At 41.9% G+C, this 20,609-nt stretch overlaps 1 protein-coding gene across 1 annotated transcript in view; it reads right to left on the bottom strand.

Moving 5' to 3' along the window:
• Positions 1-3,014: 3,014 nt before the first annotated feature.
• Positions 3,015-20,609, bottom strand: part of LOC122395078 (discoidin domain-containing receptor 2-like) — a 151,926-nt gene continuing 134,331 nt past the window's right edge. Inside the window, exons 14-18 of the mRNA XM_043392391.1 lie at positions 19,425-19,616; positions 14,805-14,897; positions 10,608-10,749; positions 4,081-4,230; positions 3,015-3,176 (exon numbers count right to left, since the gene is read on the bottom strand). Coding sequence (XP_043248326.1) covers positions 3,015-3,176; positions 4,081-4,230; positions 10,608-10,749; positions 14,805-14,897; positions 19,425-19,616 — 739 coding nt within the window. The remainder of the gene's footprint in view (positions 3,177-4,080; positions 4,231-10,607; positions 10,750-14,804; positions 14,898-19,424; positions 19,617-20,609) is intronic.

The following is a 20,609-nucleotide window of genomic DNA, read 5'->3' as shown; positions in this document are numbered from 1 at the left end:
TCTCCTAATTTGATCGTCTCGACAATTTCTCTATTCCATTGATCGAACGTGAATCGATGAAAGAAGAAAATAACTCAAGATTTATTGATAAAAAATTCGTTATTAATTTAACGTAATTTTTTTTCTCTTTGATATACGATGCATGGAATGCTAATGCATTTTTCATTTCAATTTGTAGGAAGGACTGCGTGCATCCCGTTTTCCTTTCGTTCGATCGTGCAGAAAACGCCCGTAACGTCGACCAAAATTGCCACCAATATATTTCGTTAAGCTCATCAAAGTGGATATGTACATCGATCCCTCGCGACGCAGCTCGTCGAATTCTGCACGATCGATCGTGATCCCTCCTCCTCGAGTTTATTGTTTCGGCGAGATTGCAAACGCTCGCCACGAATACGCGTGAAGTTGCCTTACGACGAGAAAGGATGCAAATGAAATTCCGCGACTTATCGCTGGTTATCATACGTTCCCTAATAGAGTGGCAGTATTCCTTACTGTGTATCGTTCTTAATTTTATATCATATTAAATTACCAACGTCGTGTCATAGACAATATCGTAGAATTTTCATATTCAAAATGATACCTCTCGATTAGTTTCAGGAACGACGAACTCAGTCCTGCGAAAGTACTTCTCGCTTTGAATTCGAAACAAAGGTTTAAAATTCAAAGATTCGTGATTCGTGATTCGTGATTCGTGATTCGTTCGTTTTTTATTTTACGTTTCGACAAACAAAACGAGTCCTTTCGCCGAACTGTTTCCAGACGCGCGCACATTTATCACTTACGTTCCCTACAGCGATTTATATTTTACAGATCATGAGTGTGACTGTTTAGTAACGTTATAAATTCCAGAACAACGCGTCGATTTACCTCGCGATCTAACGCCCTCTAACAATTATTATGTTTCTCATTTTGTATCGCGCTGACCACGGTCCTCTGCCCGATAAACGTTCACAGTCACTCCAATGGCTCTACGGTATAAACGTAACTAATATCGGGGAGAAATTCAAACCGGGAAGCCAATGAGGGAACTTCGTATAAACACCATGACCCATTTCGCTACCAATCGGAGTCTTTCATTTATTTCTGCGTGCTGAACCTGCGGTTATTAATTTTCGCGCACAGTGTTCTTGGAACGTTCGTTGTTACAAAATATTATTATTAATTATAGTTTGCGCGAAGGGCATTTATGAGGTTTATCGACGTTGAAATTAAGGGTAATAAAATTACCAACAATCGTGATTCTCAACGTTCAGCGTTCAACGAGTACGCAATTTGAATAATTATGAATCGCACGGCTCGTTGTCTTATTTTTATTTTAATTGAAAGAGTCTTCTAATTAAAAAAGTTCATTAAGGATACCGTGGACATTTTGGCGTACTGAAAGCTTCTATGTACCAAATGGGAGAGAATCTAGTGGTTGGTTTATATATTATACACAGTTGTCGAATAAATACGTCCCACACTTCGATGCAAAAATAAGATAAAAATAATAAAATTCGAACCTAAAATGAAAATGGTGGTTTCATGGTTCGTGAAAGGTACGTGTCGAGTCTGTCGTCGTTGTTCGTCAGATCGGTAAAAATCGGTCCCGGGGATGTCTATCGAGCAAACGGACCGTGTCTATTCCTTCCTATAAACTTAACTTCAGGTCACACGAGAGCTCCTCCCCCTACGTCTATCCAACCCCACGTCCTTCACCCGGAATCACGATGCACCCGACTCCGTGGTTTAGCTGGATTCGGTCCCCGGAACGGCGACCAAGTTTTGCTTCATCGATATCGGTTTTAACGAGGGCAAAACGGTCGCCGTACGACCGAGAAGGAATTTCGAAGCCTTAAAATCGACGTTCTCTAATAATTTCATACTATCGGTTAATCCGTTAACATTCTTTACACGCTATATATATATATATATATATATATACGAATTTTCTTTATACTGCAACCTCTAGTGGTATTGTCAAACATTCATGCACTTCGGCTAAGCGCATCTTAAGCTTATTTAGTAGTTTCAGGGAACTTGACGCAAGCCCGTGGGCTCGTGGAATTCCATACCACCACTTTTTCCCCTACTTTTCTCGATAAACCAGCCCCGGTCACGGGACACTGCTCCGTTCCGCCGGTGCACCCTCCGTCGAACATAATCGGCAATCTCAAGTTCCGATGCGCCGTTCAACTTCCACCGATACAGAATCCCCCAACCGACGGTTTTTCCTTCGTCAGCGGCGGTTAATTAAAGTCTCGCGAAAAATAAAAGCGGAAAAGAGAAGAAACGGAGGCACACGTTCCCTGCTCCGAGCGACGACGAATGACGTTAACGAACTACGAACGCCCTCGGGGTGTACTTCCGGTCGCGCTAAATCAATTTTATACTCAAACTATCCGTGCCCCGATACGACGATCCTTTGAACCGGCGGAAACTCTGGCCCGCGAGGTTAGAATCATTTTTCAACTCTCGTCGTAGTTGTTTCGACATTCTAGTTTCGTCGATCGTGGGGGTAGATTGCGTTAAATCGATCTCTGATTGTCGAAATTCGAAAAATTTTGTAACTTATAGCTTATAGCTTATAGCTTCTTGAATCATACACCTGATACGATTTAAATTTCATCGAATTGCAAAAAGAAATCAGTTATTTAAACTATCGTGGACCATCCTGTATAAGTACGATGATAATTTCGATTTAGTGTGGATTGCGTACCCCTGATTCGATTTTGTTATCAAATAATCCAGAATACTCGATTCGAAATGTAATATGCACCAGTGAAAAATGAAATCGATATCGAAAACGGTGGTGCATATTGCCGATCGAAAATCGCAAGACGAGCGCTATGGACGATTTACCTTTGATCCAGGACGATTTGTCGATCGTCGTCTCGAACGGTGGGCCACCCTAGGTACTAACTTGGTCTAACTTGGTGCAACTTGGTCGTCGAAGGGCTGTGCCACCAATTACCGTTCAGCTCGCCGATCATAGAAAGCCGGATGAGGTTCCAGCCTTCTAGCTCTCTGTATCAGGTGTCGTTCGACTCGCCGTGCTTGTACGCGAGATTCTTCCGTTGTAGGAAAAGGTGGATCTCGCGGAAGTTCGGTCGATCCACGTCGTTGCGCTGCCAACACTCGCGCATCAGCTCGTAGATGTCCTTCGGGCAGTTTTTCGGCAGGGGCAGAATGATCTGCGAAAGACAACCAGAACCAACCCCTCGTTGCACGATTTAATCGAAAAGAATTTTTCACAAAAAAATAGAATAGATTTATTTTACTAACGTAAGATGTGAAAATTTCTAGATCTCGATCAATTAGACTTCACGAATGGGAGGACGAGGGGTTAATAAATTCATAGCGTGGAAGTAAATATAGGGTTGCGTAAAAAAAAAGTTGACTTGCATTTTTTTCTAATTTTCACTAAATTCGAGACATCACCCATTCCCAATGAAACGACTCGCTCTGTACGTTCGCTCTACCATACATATTCAATAAACCACGGGTAACCAGTAACAGTTTTTGTTTTGCGCGAGCATACCTCAACTTTCAACGCGGCTTTATTCCATTAATTTGCAATAGAGAGTTTGTACCGGTGCACAATGCACAAAGAACGGTAATTTACAATTCACCGAATGAAACGACAGTCAACGAGCGAACCTAATATTCGAAATATTCGATAAAAACATGCTTTAACTCGTACGCTAATGGGGTTTTACCTGAATAATAAATAAATTTTCTACTCCCTTGCGATTTATATACGTGGTAATTTGCTTCGAATTTCTTTGTAAAGGAAAATATGCCAAGTGTCTGTTAAGAATGTATCAATAAACAGAGACGGTATTTTCGAAGCTCTTTTATCGTATAATACGTATCCAGAAATCGTAGAAATGGGATTACCCGGGACTATTCCGACTAGAAATTGTTCGACGGGGCTGTAAGAACCAGCGAAGTGTAATCGAGAGCCTGAAAGAGGATGCGAATGGCGGCATTCACCGCTGGTGAAAGGTTTAGAGAGCATTTAATGCGAAGTACTTATCGCGCACATTAGGTTGAGTATGCGAGCACAATGAGCGAAAGATAGCGAAGAATACTTACCCTCCTCGCGTCCTCTTGGTAAAAATAAGTCGCGTTGTCGACGATGCGATGGTCGGGGAGTTCCTCGAACGGTTGTTCACGCGCGAACGTCAGAATCTCCCAAAGCGTCACTGCAAATGCCCAAACGTCGCTCTTCGACGTGTGTCTCGCCTGATTGCAATAAAAACGGTCAAACATTTACGTTTTAATATCAACTCGATGAAAACTAACGTCGAAAAATGTCTGCATTTAATTTCTACGTTTCTCGAATATAACTTCTGCATAAACGAAAACCAGCTTTAAAAAATCGAGAGCAAGAATCGTTCGTTTGAAACACCATTTAAAAAGTGTGAAAAAGCAATCGAAACCACAAGTGACGAACCCGCGCTATGCACAACTGTTTTACACGCGTATCACTGTCGCATTGACCCATTTCCGTTCGAGCCAATATTTATGGAACTCGGTGACGTTCGAAAATGGCAACGCGCGAAAAATTTCGCGATACAGCGATATGGAAAAAATCGAAGGGCTCGCTTTCTGACAAAAGGAACGTAGAGAACTGATTCGATCAATGGTTGTCGAAGATTAAGTATTTGATCAGCGTGATGCACTCTTTTACACACACGTTGCATCAGTGTCGACCTATTTCCGATCGAGCCAATATTTAAGGGAGAATTTCCATTAGGAACGGGATTACTTAGGCGCCTTTACAAACTTCCTTCGATAAAAAATTTAAAGAACACGCACGCGAAAGGTTTCACAGGCGCGTTTAACTTCCCGAAAGTAGCGTTTATAAAATGCTCCCCGAGCATCCAGGGAATATTTTTCATTTCTCCGATGGGGGATCGCCGCTCTTAAAAGGTACGAAACATGACGCGGGGGAGAATATTCTAAGGTTTGAGGAACAGTTTTCCTTCGAAACAAAGGGCTTCGGTTTCGTTCGAACGCGTTGTCTGAGAAGTCGGGTAACAAGACAAGCGTAAAACGTGGAATAACGATCAATGGTTAGCTGTCGCGGGAGAAAAAGCTTCGGGGGAAACCGACGCGAGGATCCTGGGCGCAACGTGAAACTTAAGTCTCGAGCGGTGGCGGTAGTAATTTATGGAAACTGCGCGCCACGTCGAGTTCGACGAAGTTCAGACGAGAGAGCACCACCGTGAAACGGTTACACGTCTTTACCCTTTCCTTTGCATTGGCAGTGACGCGTCTTGCGGTTCCCTCGGCTGGCACGCGCGTATTTCTCCGACGTAGCGGAAAAACCGACGGGTAAACGACTCGGAAAATGCTCGAGAATTTCGAGTAGGTTCCCCGAATTCGAACCAGGGACAAACGAAAAAAACGCTCGATCCCGCTCGGTTAATTGATTCGCCGTTTTACGCGAGCGCGCGCGATCGATCAACCGGCGCCGAGTTAAAATACGATAAAAGTCGTAAATAAAACGTTCCATTTCCGCGGCAGCGAAATTGTTCCGGTAATGGAGTCAATTTTTCATTATCGCCGCCGCCCAACGAGAAAAAATGAACGGAAATAGAGGTAGAAACGATAGGGGAAGACGATTTTCCCGTCGCCTTCCGTCGACCTGGTGCCATTCGAAGTTGAAACCGATTTACGGGACGACGAGCACGGCAGGTGGTATCGTTGCTTGACGAGAAATTACTCCAAGTTAAGTGCTTTAGTTGCGTAATTTCAGCCAACTACTCCATCCTGGACGAAAACTGTATGCGCAGGCACCGAGTTTACGGATCGCGCGTGTTCCGGGAACCTTATGAACGTACTTGTACTTTGTACACTCAAACGCGTACGCGGGCGTACCGTTCCCTTTCTAATTAAGACAGAGTTCCCTAATGCGTGGATTACCCGAATCGTGCCTGGTCTCTTTCTTATTAAGAACAATCGGTTTAGTTTCATCGACATGCGTCTGTCGTTGAACATTGTACCACGGTGTTAACCACTTCGATCGTGATTAAATCATTATTATTGTGTTTCCTAATGATACGACATAGGAACATCCTTAACTCGTAAGTGGACTCTCAGTCTCAACTGAATTATTTTACTTAATGTTGATTTTTACCAAATTTCCTTTAAAGCATTTAAAAAATAATGAACTAATGAAAGATTGAATACATTTTCACTCATTTTACATTCAATACAGAAGAATCTTAAGGCTTTTAGATTCTTGAGAGCTAAGCCAATATTTTGGAAAAAAATTTAATCAGAGATTCTAGAGGCCAAAATAAGACGAAAATCAAGAATATAAATTTCTTGATTGAGGCTTCGTTAAGAAGTTATTACAAAATTAAATTAAAAATTTCAAATCATTCTGGAAAAATTATTTACGATTGCGGGGGTCAAGTACAATCATTTTTGGTCAATATACATACCCTCGAAATCCTACGCAGTTTCGAGAAAAAAATTCCTTACCGAAAATAGAATGTCTGACTATGCATTAATATGTTTCCCTGAAATTTCATGCGTATGTTTAAAACGTCAACTTCTGAACGGATTGGAGGATTTTAATGTTTCAAAATGCAAACAATGCATACTAATGGGGCTCTACAACCCCAGAAAAATGGGCTAAAAAAATACAGTGGATGTAAGGTCTACAAAGTCTCAATCAACAAATTGGTATCCTTGATTTTCGTCTTATTTTGGCATCTAGATCGCCTATTAAAATTTTTCCTAGGAGTGACCGAACACCCTGTGTTAATAAAGCCTCCCTCGAACTTCATACGTGTTTTTATCTGTAATAATTTTATTTCTTACGTTCACGAACAGTGATTAATTACTTCGACGCGATTTGTCGTTCCGTGAGCAGAATTCAAAGCGTTTCTTGATTACGAACCGTGTTGGCCACGCATTCGCTTTAATATCGGAGGTCCGAGGCGACTTGGTCGCCATAAAGTTTACGACAGTTGATCGCGAGACATTAGTTCACACCGGCGTTGAACTTAATAAAGTCGAACGTTAAATCATTAAATCGACGCTAATTCCGTATAATTCTTGGGGCGACGTATCGCGCGCCGAACCGAGCTCGTTTCATTAACGCGGCACAATGGCGTAGGTCGGATAAACGATGGCAATAATGAAACATTAACGACGCAGTCAATTTGAAATGACTACGCGAACGACCGGCAAAATACTATATCGCCCGCTCGTTTCCCATTTAGTCGAATTACCATTTAGCTATTAATTTGCTACTGCACGGATTTCATTCATACGCGATTTCCGATGGTAATGGCTGCCGTTGATAAGTCGATCGAACCTCGGTTCTCAGATCCAAACGCACAGGATAGGAAACAAGACGAACCTTTTCTGAACAGTTTGCCTTAGAAGAGTCATTCTAATTTCGTTTTAAAAAGTACATAGACATCTTTTGTGAATTGTATAATTTGTGCAAGCCATGAATCTCTTTTCCTGAATTCGAGAATAATTAGTGTAATTATCTAATTCGATGGCATTATGTACCGTAATAAATAAGAGGTTTGTTTATAACAGCATGTTTTCTGTTTTAAATATTTATTAAGGACACGTAAACAGAAACTGAATATTAATGCCAGACTATTTTATCGTGAGGTCAAACGATTCGTTCAGAGAACAGGTGTCAGTATAAATCGATTATAGACATTGGCCAAGAGCATAAAATTAAATCCGCAGACTTGAAACATGGTCATTGAATTTTACTTGACTACCGCGTCTATATTGTCACGTTACTATTTGTTTCGATTGGTTAGAACTGTTCAGAATATCAATAGAAAATGGAGAAACGTCAAATTAAAACCACAGATTTGGAACACTGCACATGAATTTTACTCGTCTACCATGTCTGACCATTATTAGTTATTACTACTTGCGTTCTGTGTAAGTACCCATGTTGCTACGTTACTATTTGTTTCAACTGGTAGTAACTACTCAGAATATCAATATAGAACAGAGAAACATCAAATTGAAGCCACAAACTTGCAATGTGATCATCGAATTGGATTTGTCTAACTTGTCAGCTCAATTACTTATCCTGTCTACTTACTTAAGAGAACCATATTTTACTTTTAACCCACTATTGCAAGCAAAATTCACACTTCCTCTCCATCTATTGCCAAATAAAACTCACGTTGCATAATGCAATACACGATCAATCCCATTCGAAGCGTCGCGTCTGATCGGTCGCGGGTTTATTCCACTCGTCGCGCACGCGACCGCGAAACACCGAAAAATCCGCGCTCGTCGGGGAACGACGGCCTCGATTTCCTTCCGCCGGGGGTTTTGACATACCCGGAGATTCCCCGAAGAGTAAACACCGGCTGTCTCGTCCCGTCGCTGGGAATATTCGGCGAGATCGTCGGTGATCGACGTCATCCGCTAAGTGGAACGATCGTGTCCGGATTGTCGGGGTCGGTCGGGCGTAAAAAAATTCCCTCGACAACGAATTCCCGAAACGAAGCCCTCCGAAACCGGGACTTTTCACGGTCCCGCCGATGACACCGGCGCATAGCTCGGCGAATAAGCTCGATTCGCTAATGCCGCGCGACCGCAGACAGTTCTGGCGGGCTGACGTTTCGCGGTTTCGCGGATCGACAGTCCGATATCGACGGGCTACGTACGAGAAATTAAAAACAGGATGCGCCCCCGAATAAAATACGTCACCGGCGCGAAACGCTGTACCCCCCTCTCGCCCTCCCACATTCGTTACACTGATATACTGGCATAACGTGCGCTGCCAATAAATTCACCGTGACCGCGGCCGCGGTTCTACGTGGAATACGCGGAGCATCGCGACTTCATTCCGAGCGAATGCAACCGTGAACGCCGACCGTTTCATATTTCTTTGGGGAGGAACGACTAGATAACTATCGGCTCTCTTCGGCCGCGGATAGCGTACAGGAATAATTGTTAGGTACACGTTATCTGGTGAGTTATGCGAGTCTACAACAGCTTTGTTACTTGGAAATTATTTCCATCGCGCGGCAACTGCAGAATCGTTCGAAACTACGCCTTGGAAAGTATTCGATAACTATTATTTGAAATACACACATTTTTCCGTACACGCTTCAGCGGTGTGTTACTGCAAGTAAAACTGAAACTAAAATGTTACATAACAGAAAGTTCATAAATGCTTTGTTGAGAAGGTATGTGAAAGATATGATAATGCTGTTTCTCTCAGTTTAATACAGGATACGTATACAGTGTCGATGTTAATTAACATGTTCACTGCTTTTATAATGTTGTATTCATAAACTGTGTTGCACTACTTTAATTTCACCGGTGCACAGAGATCCTCGATCCGTGTCCTTTGTAAAGAAAAAAGATTGTTTCTCTTTCAAATTTTCCGCGCGAACGACGATGAAATTGTAAAAAACGGGGGTCGGAGGAGTTATTAAAACGCAAACGTTCAAAGTCATTAGCTGCCTAATGCGCCCTAATCTGCTCGTTCTCGTTTCGAGCCCCGGTGTTCCGACTTCTCGAATCCACCTGGAGTTTCAGCGATCCGCGTGGATCAGCTCGGATGGGTTTCTGAACGCGGATGAGAGCTAAAATGGATCCCCGGGGCGGATCGAGCGCGGATTCAAAGTCGAAACGGGTCGAAGCACGCGAAAGCCATCCATTAAACAATGATCGCTGTTGTTCCAACTTACCAAAACGGTGTGTTCAACGAATCTTGAAGGCAAATATTGGATGAAAAAATTGAACGACCATCGGCACAAGCGCGAAAACGGGGCTTTGATTTCGGGACGGGCTAAACAACGGACGGCGGAGCATTCACGGAAACCAACCCGAGTTTCATCGCGTGGATGCGCAGCCACGGTCCATTTAAACATCACTGACCGAAGCGGCACGATATAAAACCGTTCGATCGTGCTCGGTTCTTTTTTTTTTTTTGCTCCCCTCCCTCCTCTCGCTGGACAAAAATCGTTTACAATTTATCTCGCGGCGTCTACTGCGACGAAACCTAATTCGGTCCTCGCGTTGCGGAACGGTTCGATCGGGACGTTTCCGAATCACAGAATTGCGGGAAAGTAATCGCGCGGTTTGGCGAATCGATACCACCCTCGGTGCGATCATAGATAGATTTTTTTCAAGCGAAACAGATTCTCGAGCTGGGTAAAACTTATTATTTTTTTGCTCTTTAAATTCTTGATGAAACATAAAAAATTTTTAATTCACATATTATTTAACCCTGAAGTGGATTATTGGGATCCCTGCAAGTTTAAAATAATAATTACTTAATATATCTCAATGTAATTATTTGAAAATTTATGTAATCTTCTACTTGAGATTGAGAGTTCACTTAAGGGTTAAAATAGTGCTGCTTTATATTATGGAGGATAATTTTGCGTATCATAAATTTTACCTTATTAGGTCTAAATGATACGAAAATATATTTTAGATTTTGGAGTCTGAAAATCAGAGAGTCTGAATATATTTAACTCTGATTTTGACTATCGTCTTTTAGCGACTTTAATCGATCAAATTGCTGGTATTTCGAAAGATTCTTGCACTCGAAGATAGATATTCGATAGGACCATTGACTGCAGCACTAATTAGCGACTTACCATGAGCATGGATTCCCAGGCCATCCATCGAATCGGCAGTGGAGGTCGACCCTCGACCCGGAAATAGTCAGCCGCGTAGGCGCTCCTTCCGGAACCCAGATCCGACACTTTCACCGTGTAACCACGACCCACCAAGCAGTTCCTGCAACAAGTCCACGAACCTTCCAAATGCAACTTTTTACTTTACTACAACGATCAGTTCAGCGAATAGCTCCGACTTCGATATTTACGATTACAAATCGTTACGAGACATAAAAAATTGCGATTATTCTCTGTTTTTCGTAAAGATCGATCCGTGTTAAAGATTTCACTGTCTCATAATACAACGGGGGGAACGGTAAATAAAGAAGCTTTCGTCCCCAATTCGCTGACACTTAATTCTTTTTCCATTTAGCTTTCGTCGTTCGTCCCGAACCCTCGCCTCGAACCTACGACCCCTGGTATTTGCGATACAACTTCCGCGCTGCAAAGAAAGTACCGGCAGACCTCACGAGATAATCCGTCTTCGAGGTCGAGCGGATTAGTTCAGTCACCCTTATTCTGTCACTCGGACAAGTAGAGCGAATTGCTACGAGACGCGCTAAAAGCACGGCTCGCGACCCTCGGACAGGATCAACGTGATCCCGGGGAAAGAATATTTTCCGACTGTCTGCGCGGCTTTCATACACTATGATCCTCTTTGAACGTTACATCTATGCGGATTTTCGAAACTCTTCGAATAATAATGTTGCACGATTAAAAGAAAAAATAATGCCAGACTTTATCTGCATATGCATTTTGCTAATCCATTCGTAACTGATACATTAGTCGGGATATTTTATGGCAGACTGTGGCAAGGCCTTCCCTTTAAAATGGTTTCTGTTTCATGACGATTCGACTTTCCGTTTTGGAGTAATTTTTAAAATTCCACTCTTGGTCTCACAAAAGCCTATTAACGCTTATTAAAAGTACTAAAACTTTAGAAGCGTGTGGTTTCGGAACTACTAGCGTTTTCTTCATTATTAAACGACTATTAGAAGCGGCAAAGCTTCCTCTTTAAAATGGCTTTTGGTTTTTGTCGATCCGACTTTCCGTTTTCGAGATATCGTAATTTATGTAAAGGGGTAATTTTTCTAATTCGATTATCTCTGTCTCCGTCTGACGCGTCGCGCCGGACCTCTCTTTCTCGTACGCGACTCGTGACCGAGTGGCCGCGTGACCTAGATTCTCCGAGCACGTGCCGGTCAATGACCTCCACAAGACCGTAGTAAGAAAGTAAACAAACACTACGGACCCTTATATCTCCGTAACTAGCCACCGCATCGACTTGAAACTAAAATCGTCATATCTCCGGAACTAATAACGTTATCGACTTGTACAAACGCTCGTTTTAAAGGGCATTTCATCCTCTATCCAATAAATATACCAGCCACTATAATTTTTGCTATCTTCTATGTTTATTTTGAAATTTACTTTGACGCTATATACCCAAAGAAGTTTTAGCAAATCCTATCAATCATACGACTGGTTTGCCTAATTACTAGCCAACAAATAATTCTTTTCTCCAGAACTAACCACGATACCGACTCGAAACAAAATTCGTTCCCAATAAACCTGTTTCCAGAATCATGATTAACTCCTTCCAATGTTTATTCGTGCTCCAAATATAAATTTCGATTCAGAAGGAACATTTTCATGCTCGAGTTGTGCCCAGCGATGGAAACTTGCACAAGAATTGAAATATTTTCATCCCGAAGGCAATCCTCGGCGGTCTCTCGAGTTTTCGCGCGCGTTAAGCGTCGTCTGGCCGTGATGGATTCCGAAGGACCGTCCTCGAGGCTGGCAAAAGGGCGGTTGCTTAAAAGCGCGCCGCAGAAAGGTTCCCCGAGCACGTCGAAAGCGATGGTCGTCCGAAGCTGAGCGCTGATTTCCACGTAAAACCGGGCGTTTATCGTTGCGCCGCGACGAGAGGCCGTACAGAGGAACAGTTTAGTAGCCATCCGGCGACGCTTTTATTTTACGCGCGTCGGCGTAGTGTTCTCCGCGGCGGATTTGCCCGGCGACTTTCCGCGCCATCGGTTAAACACGGGTCCGGGTGACGCGCGGTGAGGGCAGTTAAAAATTTTATTACTCGCTTTAATTAATCTCCGCCCCGTCCACGGATGACACAGCAGGGAAGAGCGCATACCGCATTCAATTACGCGGCAAAACGACGGAAATTGCCGGCGGCGTAACACATTTTGTTGACCATATTAATTACGGAACAATCGTACCTATTACGAGCGTTAACGAGCTTTGCGCGATTAAAATATGTCGAAGAATACGGTCTCCTACGAGAGCAGTTTCGCCCCCCGCAACGATATTTACTGTTTCTAATTCCCTTACCCATCAATTCGTATTTTAGAAACCAAAAATTTGAAACAAAAATAGCAATACTTAAAGCTTTTAGTTTCTCGACCAGGTTCATTTAACAAAATATTACTTCGTCGAACTGAATGCATTTGAGAACAAATATTAAGCCAATATTTTTATTTAATAAAGCCTCCCTCGAACTTCATACGTATTACTAAAAATAGTAACACTTTCGTTGATTTCCCCGTTACGATGTAAACGAAACGTGACTATATTCGACAGAATCGATCGTATCTTCCACACTGGTGGTCCCGTTGTCCCGAACACATCGTATTTCTTTCCGCGGCAGCTGCGTGCAAGGGCAAAAGTGTTCCGCGTAAAGTTTCGAGCGCATAACGATTGTTTGTAACGCGACAAACGAAAATACCGGCACGCTCGTCGCGTTTGTTTTTATTCCGTGGAATAAACTTAATTATCCGACGGTTCCCTTATTAACTCGAACGTCGAACGGTCCCGGCGTACTAGGTGGCGTTTGAAAGTTCGCCGCGACATTACAGCGCGCGGGGCTTGTTCGGGGCGATTCCGTTGTTTAATCGTGACGGCTCAAAGGACTGGCGAAACCGTTTCATATATCCATCGTTTTATTTGCCGGTGGCCGGTCGGTTATTGGGCCGTTTGGCTCGATACTCGTTTCTATAAATCAACAGGCAATTAATTTCGACCGCGTCGGTCCGCGCTCGCGTTTCCCGTTTATGTGGCGGCGGCGCTCGCGCCGCGGGGCATTATAATTAAAGTTTATGATTAGAGTTAATAATTCGAACACGTGACCCGGCTATCCCCACGACCACACCTGTTCGGTTTTAATGGCCCTGCCACGTTGAACGTCCCGTCGAGTTGCCAGCGGGTGCCCTGCGCCGAGGAGTTTCTGAATCGAAGCTGCGGTACCACGTAGGGACCTTGACTCCAGCACGGCGAAATCGTAACAGAAAGGGTTGCAAACTTCGCCCTTAAACAGGGGCGACCGTAACGTGGAACTGCTGACATAATTTACCGAGTTATTTGTGCGCGCCTCGACGCGGCTGCGAAGAAACTCGAGCGTGAAAACTGGAGGGCTTGCTGATCACGAAACCTGCTTGTTTCTGCTTTTAATTGTTCGTTAATATTATAGCCTATGATGATGGAGAAAATTGGAAGACAATTATAGAACCGATTTATCGAGCAAAACGTGTTTTTAATTTGATGAAAATGTTCCGTCGATTTTGGAATGATTTTTAAGTATGAGTTTATTGAGAACGAGACAACAGTAGGAATGTAGTATTCACTTTTTAAAAAATTCATGAAAATTCTCATCCCTTAAAAAAATCAGAAATATTCTTGAAGATTCGAAGGTTTTCTGTGCCATAGTTTGTTTGATTTGCTGATTAAGAATCTTTCGAATTTGTTGATTTTATACCACCCTGAGAGCTCCAATCGTCTACTCCAATCACCCACTCGTCAAGACATGAGTTTATTGGGAACGAGACAAGAGTAAGAAAGAGTTACTTAAAACTATATAAAAAATGTAAATGTATACTCAAATTGTAGTTAAATAACCCACAAGAAAGGATCACAAGACGTGGCATTTGCCTTAAAAAGAATTCATGAAAGTTCGCCATCCCTTGAAAAAAACCAGAACTAAATATTCTCCGTTGGAAGGTTTTCTGTTTGACAGTTTGTTTGGATGATGTATCCCGTTAACAGCGACCATGGACGAACGAGGGCTCTCCGGAAATGCGTTTGCGGAAGGTAAAGCGCCGAGAGTATCGTCGAACGAATGACTGATCGGCGAAGTTTGTCTTAAAGTAATCTATGAGAGACTGTCGTTACCTTGTGGCGAGATCCCGATGCACGAAGTCCATTTCCTCGAGGTGTTTCATGCCGGATGCTATTTGCGTGGCCATGTAAACCAACGTGCCGAAACTGCAACACGAAGAACGAGGCGGGTTCCATCCTGAAGTTTACTCCTCGAAACTCTATGCTATGTGCACGCCGCGTACGTATCGCGTTATGTACACGACCGGTCGTTTGCATCGGCTGGCAATACCGCAAATGACGACGCGTTAAAGTACAGTCGAACGCACGTCGACTGACCATTTGCATTAACAACAAAAGGCCGACTGATCGATCCTCCTGTCGCTCGTCTACGCCCGTCGTACAACCGAACATCGCGATCTTTCTCTGCTTTTTATTTGCGAATTTTATTCGATCAAATCAGTTTATTTATTAAGACGATCGCGAAAATGTTTCTGAGAAAAGAAACGACTCACAAAACATTTTTGCGTCGATATAAAATTTCTATCGGTTATCGATGATTAATGGCCGACTGTGATGGTCGTCCGAGGGATCGTCATTATTCGATTATCGTCGTTACGCAGTGAATAATGAGTATCCCACGGCGGATAATGTACGAGAGTGGCCAAACGACACGTTCGTTTGAACAATGTGACAGACTATTTTTCTTTTTTTTTTCGGCTAGCTTTTTGCACAAGCGGATTACGCGGTAGAACAGATTTATTTGTTCGCGGGACGGCCACGTCAACGGAACCTGCGTAAATATTGTTGAATGCGCGTGTTCATGAAGAGAAACGATATATTTTATTCGGATCTACCCGGCGTATTCGCTTTCGAAAAATACATCGCGCGGGCCAGTTTTCATTGTTTCCTTCGTGATGTTTGCGAGACGGTTTTTCCTCGCTACGCGACTTCTGTAAATAACACGAAATTTCAATTAGCCGCCGGTTATGTATCGAATAAATGTTATCGAAATCGGATTTCTATGAATCGAACTATGTCATTTGCAACCCCGACGGAGGAAGGTGTTTTCGTTGGCGCGGTGGAAAGTGATCGGCGAAAATACAAATCGAAACAATTTTAGATATTTGAAAATTGCATTTGGCTCGTTCGGCGCTTAATCGATCACTCTTTGCGCGCGTAGTCCGACGGATTTTTGTGAAATTGAAATGTGGTGTAGTTCGCGTAAAATTAGGTGTGGGTTTGGTCGTCGTTTCCCGTCGAATTTGTTGCGAACGATAGAGTACGTTGAACTTTAAAATTTTTGCCTGTTCTGACAAAGATACACCCTGAGACTATCAACTATATTGACTCGATATTTCCTTTTATTTTATTAAATAGATTATTTTTTATCGTCTTGCTTGGCCTACATCTTGTTGCGATCGATAGAAGTGTAGAATAAAACTAGAATTTGACTTTGTCATCGAAACAAGTAGAAAGAGTCAATATTGGTCAGACGCGCGTTAAATTCTATTTAATCGTATTAAATTGCGTAATTTACTATTATTTTTTATCGTCTTGCTAGGCCTACATCTTGTTATGATCGATAGAAGTGTAGAATAAAACTAGAATTTGACTTTGTCAACGAAACAAGTAGAAAGAATCAATATTGGTCAGACACGCGTTAAATTCTATTTAATCGTATTAAATTGCGTAATTTACTGTTTCGTTAGTTATAGTTTTTTATAACAAGGAACGTGATTATTAGGTACGTTTTAATTTTGTGGCGTTGAAATATTTTATAACACGAAATTGGAAATTTCAGGTATTAATATAGAGGTGGTCGGTGAATTTCTTTCCGGAATATGAGTGACAACATTGAAACTTCTACGAGACCTGCCAATTTCAGTTTTAAACTTCAATCAAATATTATAACGTGAATCGGTTATTTCAAACGAACCGCACCGCGGCTATTAACAGCTAATTATGATGTCAATTATAAAATGTCAATCATAGAAGTTATCCGATTGTGTACAAGAAATTTCTTAAAATGTATTTACATTTTTCTTCTAATTATAAACATAGACGATTCGTTTTAAAATATTCAAAATTAATATATTCTGTAAAAATATGTTCATAAACACACTGTAAATATTCTTTGGGGAACAGTACGTTAAAAAATGTTCCACAAACGCAAAATTACCGTGCGATTTAGAATTTTTTTAGAATGAAAATTTCTGTCGCAAAGAGTTAAGCAAACAAAACAAAAAAAAAAAATATACATATCCCGAAAGGCCAATTCTTCTCGATGAAAAAATAGCAACTCAATACGGTTCGCAGTTACGAAGTTAAAAATTCGTTCGCGCAGGCTGCTATCGCTGAAATATTGCAAAATTCGAGGTTGCGTGTTTTTTAGGGAAATTCGAAACCAGGAATGATGACTCCCTTCCATAATTTCACGTGGATCGTATTATATTTCGATTTCGCCGAAATCCATGATATCGAGGGTAAAAAGCGATCGATTTAGCGTGAAATTGCCCGTTTAGCGAATACCGCAACATCGCCTGAAACACCGGTTTACAAAGCGAATGGAAATAGTTTCGTCTGTGTCGTGAGTTTAATTAACAGTATCAAGTAGCTTTGACCGGCGGGACAGGTTTCTAATTCCGTCAGTTACAGGATTCATTTGTTTTCCCTGTATTCTTGCAGATCGATCTACCGTGTTCGTCGCGTGCATCAACGGGGTTTTCAGTTGTAAAACACTGACAACTCGTAAATAAAACATTCGTGAAATAAAGAAATTCACGTAGTAATTCGACAAACGTATTTACCATTGCTCGAAAATTGTCGATCACGTTTTAAATCAAAGGACTTGCACGATCTCGTTATCCATGATCTTCTAGATTCAAATACAAACGCAGTTATCTCGACTCGATTGTCTTTTATGGAATACGCGTATCTCGAAACGCAAAGTTTGGCCAACCGGTAGATCGATTCGACGTTCCGGTCCAAGATAAAGGGAAGAACGATTCTATTGGTCGTTCCTGTTGTAGCAACCCACCAGAAACGAATGCACGTGAAAAACACGGTCCGTCGACAGCTGTCACGCGCACCGCTGATCTTCTCTGTCGTTCACCTCTCATTTTCAGCCGATTTCTCGTATTTCGAGCACTTTCGACCGATTCGCGGACACGCCGCATTCCCACACGCGCCTCGAACGTGATTGGAACTGACGTTCTCGCAACGATAAAATCGAAAAATTGGGTTCATTGTTCTCCGACGGGCGTCATCGTTAACTGAAATATCATTCGTCACGCGCACGATGCGACCGACAAGAAAAATCGACGTTGTTCCGCGTTTCGATTGGACACTGGCGATGTTACAACGCGGGCGATGCAACCAACTGATTGAAAAATCAAACAACGCTTACAAAATTAATTATCTCCGCTCGAAACGTACATTTCCAAATAATATTTATATAAATTCAGACCACTGCACGATTTATAGCAGGCCAAGTTAACGGTTACAAACGATAAAAGCTTATTTCAATACGCAAGATTCAAAACGGAGCTTCTAACACGCGTAACTAATAATCTAGCGTAACTCGTAACTTGCCTAGTCGCTATCGAAGTTTTCCAATCCTACGAGCCCTTTAAAATTCATAGAATCCGTGCCCCTCAGAGTTTTATACAAAGGAAGCTCAAAGTTTCTTGCCACAATTAATGTTATAGAAACTTTCTGTTTAGGAAATGGACGTTTCACGAGCCTTTCCTTTCAATTAGTATAAAGGGTGTTTGGCCACCCCTGGGAAAAATTGAAATGGGAGATTCTACAGGCCAAAATAGGACGAAAATCAAGGATACCAGTTTATTGATGGAGGCATCGTCTTTTCGAATTTTTTTCTCGAAAGTGGGTAGGATTTCGAGGATATGTCTATTGACCAAAAATGATCATAATCGACCCCTGTAACCGAAAATAATTTTTTTAGAAGGATTTGAAATTTTTAATTTCGATGAAAAATTTGTCCATCTTTCTGAATTTTTTTCTCGAATGTGCGTAAGAATTCAGGGGTACATGTAATAACAAAAAATGATCATAATCGACCCCTGTAACCGAGAATAATTTTTTTAGAAGGATATGAAATTTTTAATTTCGATGAAAAATTTGTCCACACTCCTGAATTTTTATCTCGAAAGTGGGTAGGAATTCGGGGGTATGTGTATTCACCAAAAATGATTGCAATTGACCCCTGCAACCAAAAATAATTTTTCCAGAATGATTTGAAATTTTTTAATAACTTCTTAACGAAGCCTCAGTCAAGAAATTGATATTCTTGATTTTCATTTTTATTTTGCTCTCTAGAATCTTCCACTAAAATCATCGACCCTCACATATTAAATGTTCACTATTTTTTTTTCGTGACCATGCCTTGTACGAGCAAATAAAAAAAAAATTGAATGATACACGTTTGAAAAATTATTTGAAATTAAATTCCACCAGAATTGCTGAAGAATAACAGTTACGAGTTCTGTAATGGCAAGTATGGAATCTGATCGACAGGATTCTCGAACGCAGCGTTAAATGTTTAACTTATTATCGACGAGACGTTGATAAATAGTTTTTCGAACGCGTTTCCATCGACTCGATATAATCGTACGGATTATTCTGTCGTTCGGTAAAATTGTTTCGTCGCCGTATCGCTGTAATTAGTCGTACCTGAGGGTCTTAGCAGTGTGCACGGTGGACGTTTCAGCGATGTGGCTCTGCAAATATTGATTCAAATCCCCGTACTCGCCGTTTTCCAATACGATGCACATGGGGTCGTCTTGGAGGCTGGCACCGAGTAGCCGCGCGACATTCCGATCGGCCAGACGCGCCGTTCTTTTTGCCTCCTGTTGAAATTCTATCCTGGAAAATACACGGGACACTCGGAAGTAATATCTTTATAGCCGGATGCCCTACCGACCGGCTGGATATTGAATACGGGCACACGGACATACTGGAAATAATGCGGGTATTCTGTCTGTGTACCGGTGTCGTTGTCCCAGGAAAGCTCACTCTGTTTCGAAAGAGAGAGAGAGAGAGAGAGAGGAGAGTGGAACAGAGAGAGGCAGGTTTGGGAAAACAACGGAAGAATAGAAGAGGGATTGTAGCCGGCAGAAGCTACGTAACACGGGCCAGGGATAACGGCTACTGCCGAGATTATCGTTTCAAGAACGCTTGTGAGCTTCATGTTTAATAGAGCTTTCCGCCTGTGTTTCGGTTGTCTAATATTTATGATCTGGATAAGAGGAAGCCCGATGTTTCCGAGACCTTCGAGGGTCGCTTATTTCTGAGCTACAGCGTTCGGAAATCGATTGTTTGCGCGGCTGTACCCTCCATCCTACATCCTTTTGTTCGACCCGGCGATATGGTTCGTTATGTTTACTAAAACTCGTTCGAACGAGCAATCGACTTGGGAATAAAATTTTATACGATCTTGTTAACAAATTTCTAGCGAAATTTGATTAGACTTATGGAGACTTCAAACCTTTCGAAGCTATTCGCTATGAAATTTAAAAAATTCTCTGAAATATGGAATTATTCCATATTCCAACACTTCAACAACATTATACATACAATAATTGTATTAATCGTATTCTTGTCTCTGTCTTCCTTTAAAAAGCATGTCACTAGTGATGTACGCACTGCATCTTGTAACATACGCAATCAATGAGACTTGTACACATATTATGCAATTATATTATATCAAAGGGTGTACAAACCCGTCAATAAAATAAATAAAATTAATTCTCCGGTTGAGGTGAATCTTACTGAAGTTAACAAACATAAATACTACGAAAAATTTCAAGTCGATTGAAGATTCTATTTAAAAATCTAAATATCTGAGAACAATCCTCC

This window comes from Colletes gigas, unplaced genomic scaffold (assembly GCF_013123115.1).
Source record: "Colletes gigas isolate AHSC1104 unplaced genomic scaffold, ASM1312311v1 Colletes_gigas_Sc00005, whole genome shotgun sequence".
In the NCBI taxonomy this organism is placed as follows: Eukaryota; Metazoa; Arthropoda; class Insecta; order Hymenoptera; family Colletidae; genus Colletes; species Colletes gigas.
The sequence above is the reverse complement of the archived record's forward strand: the minus strand, read 5'-3'. Positions and strand labels throughout refer to the sequence as shown.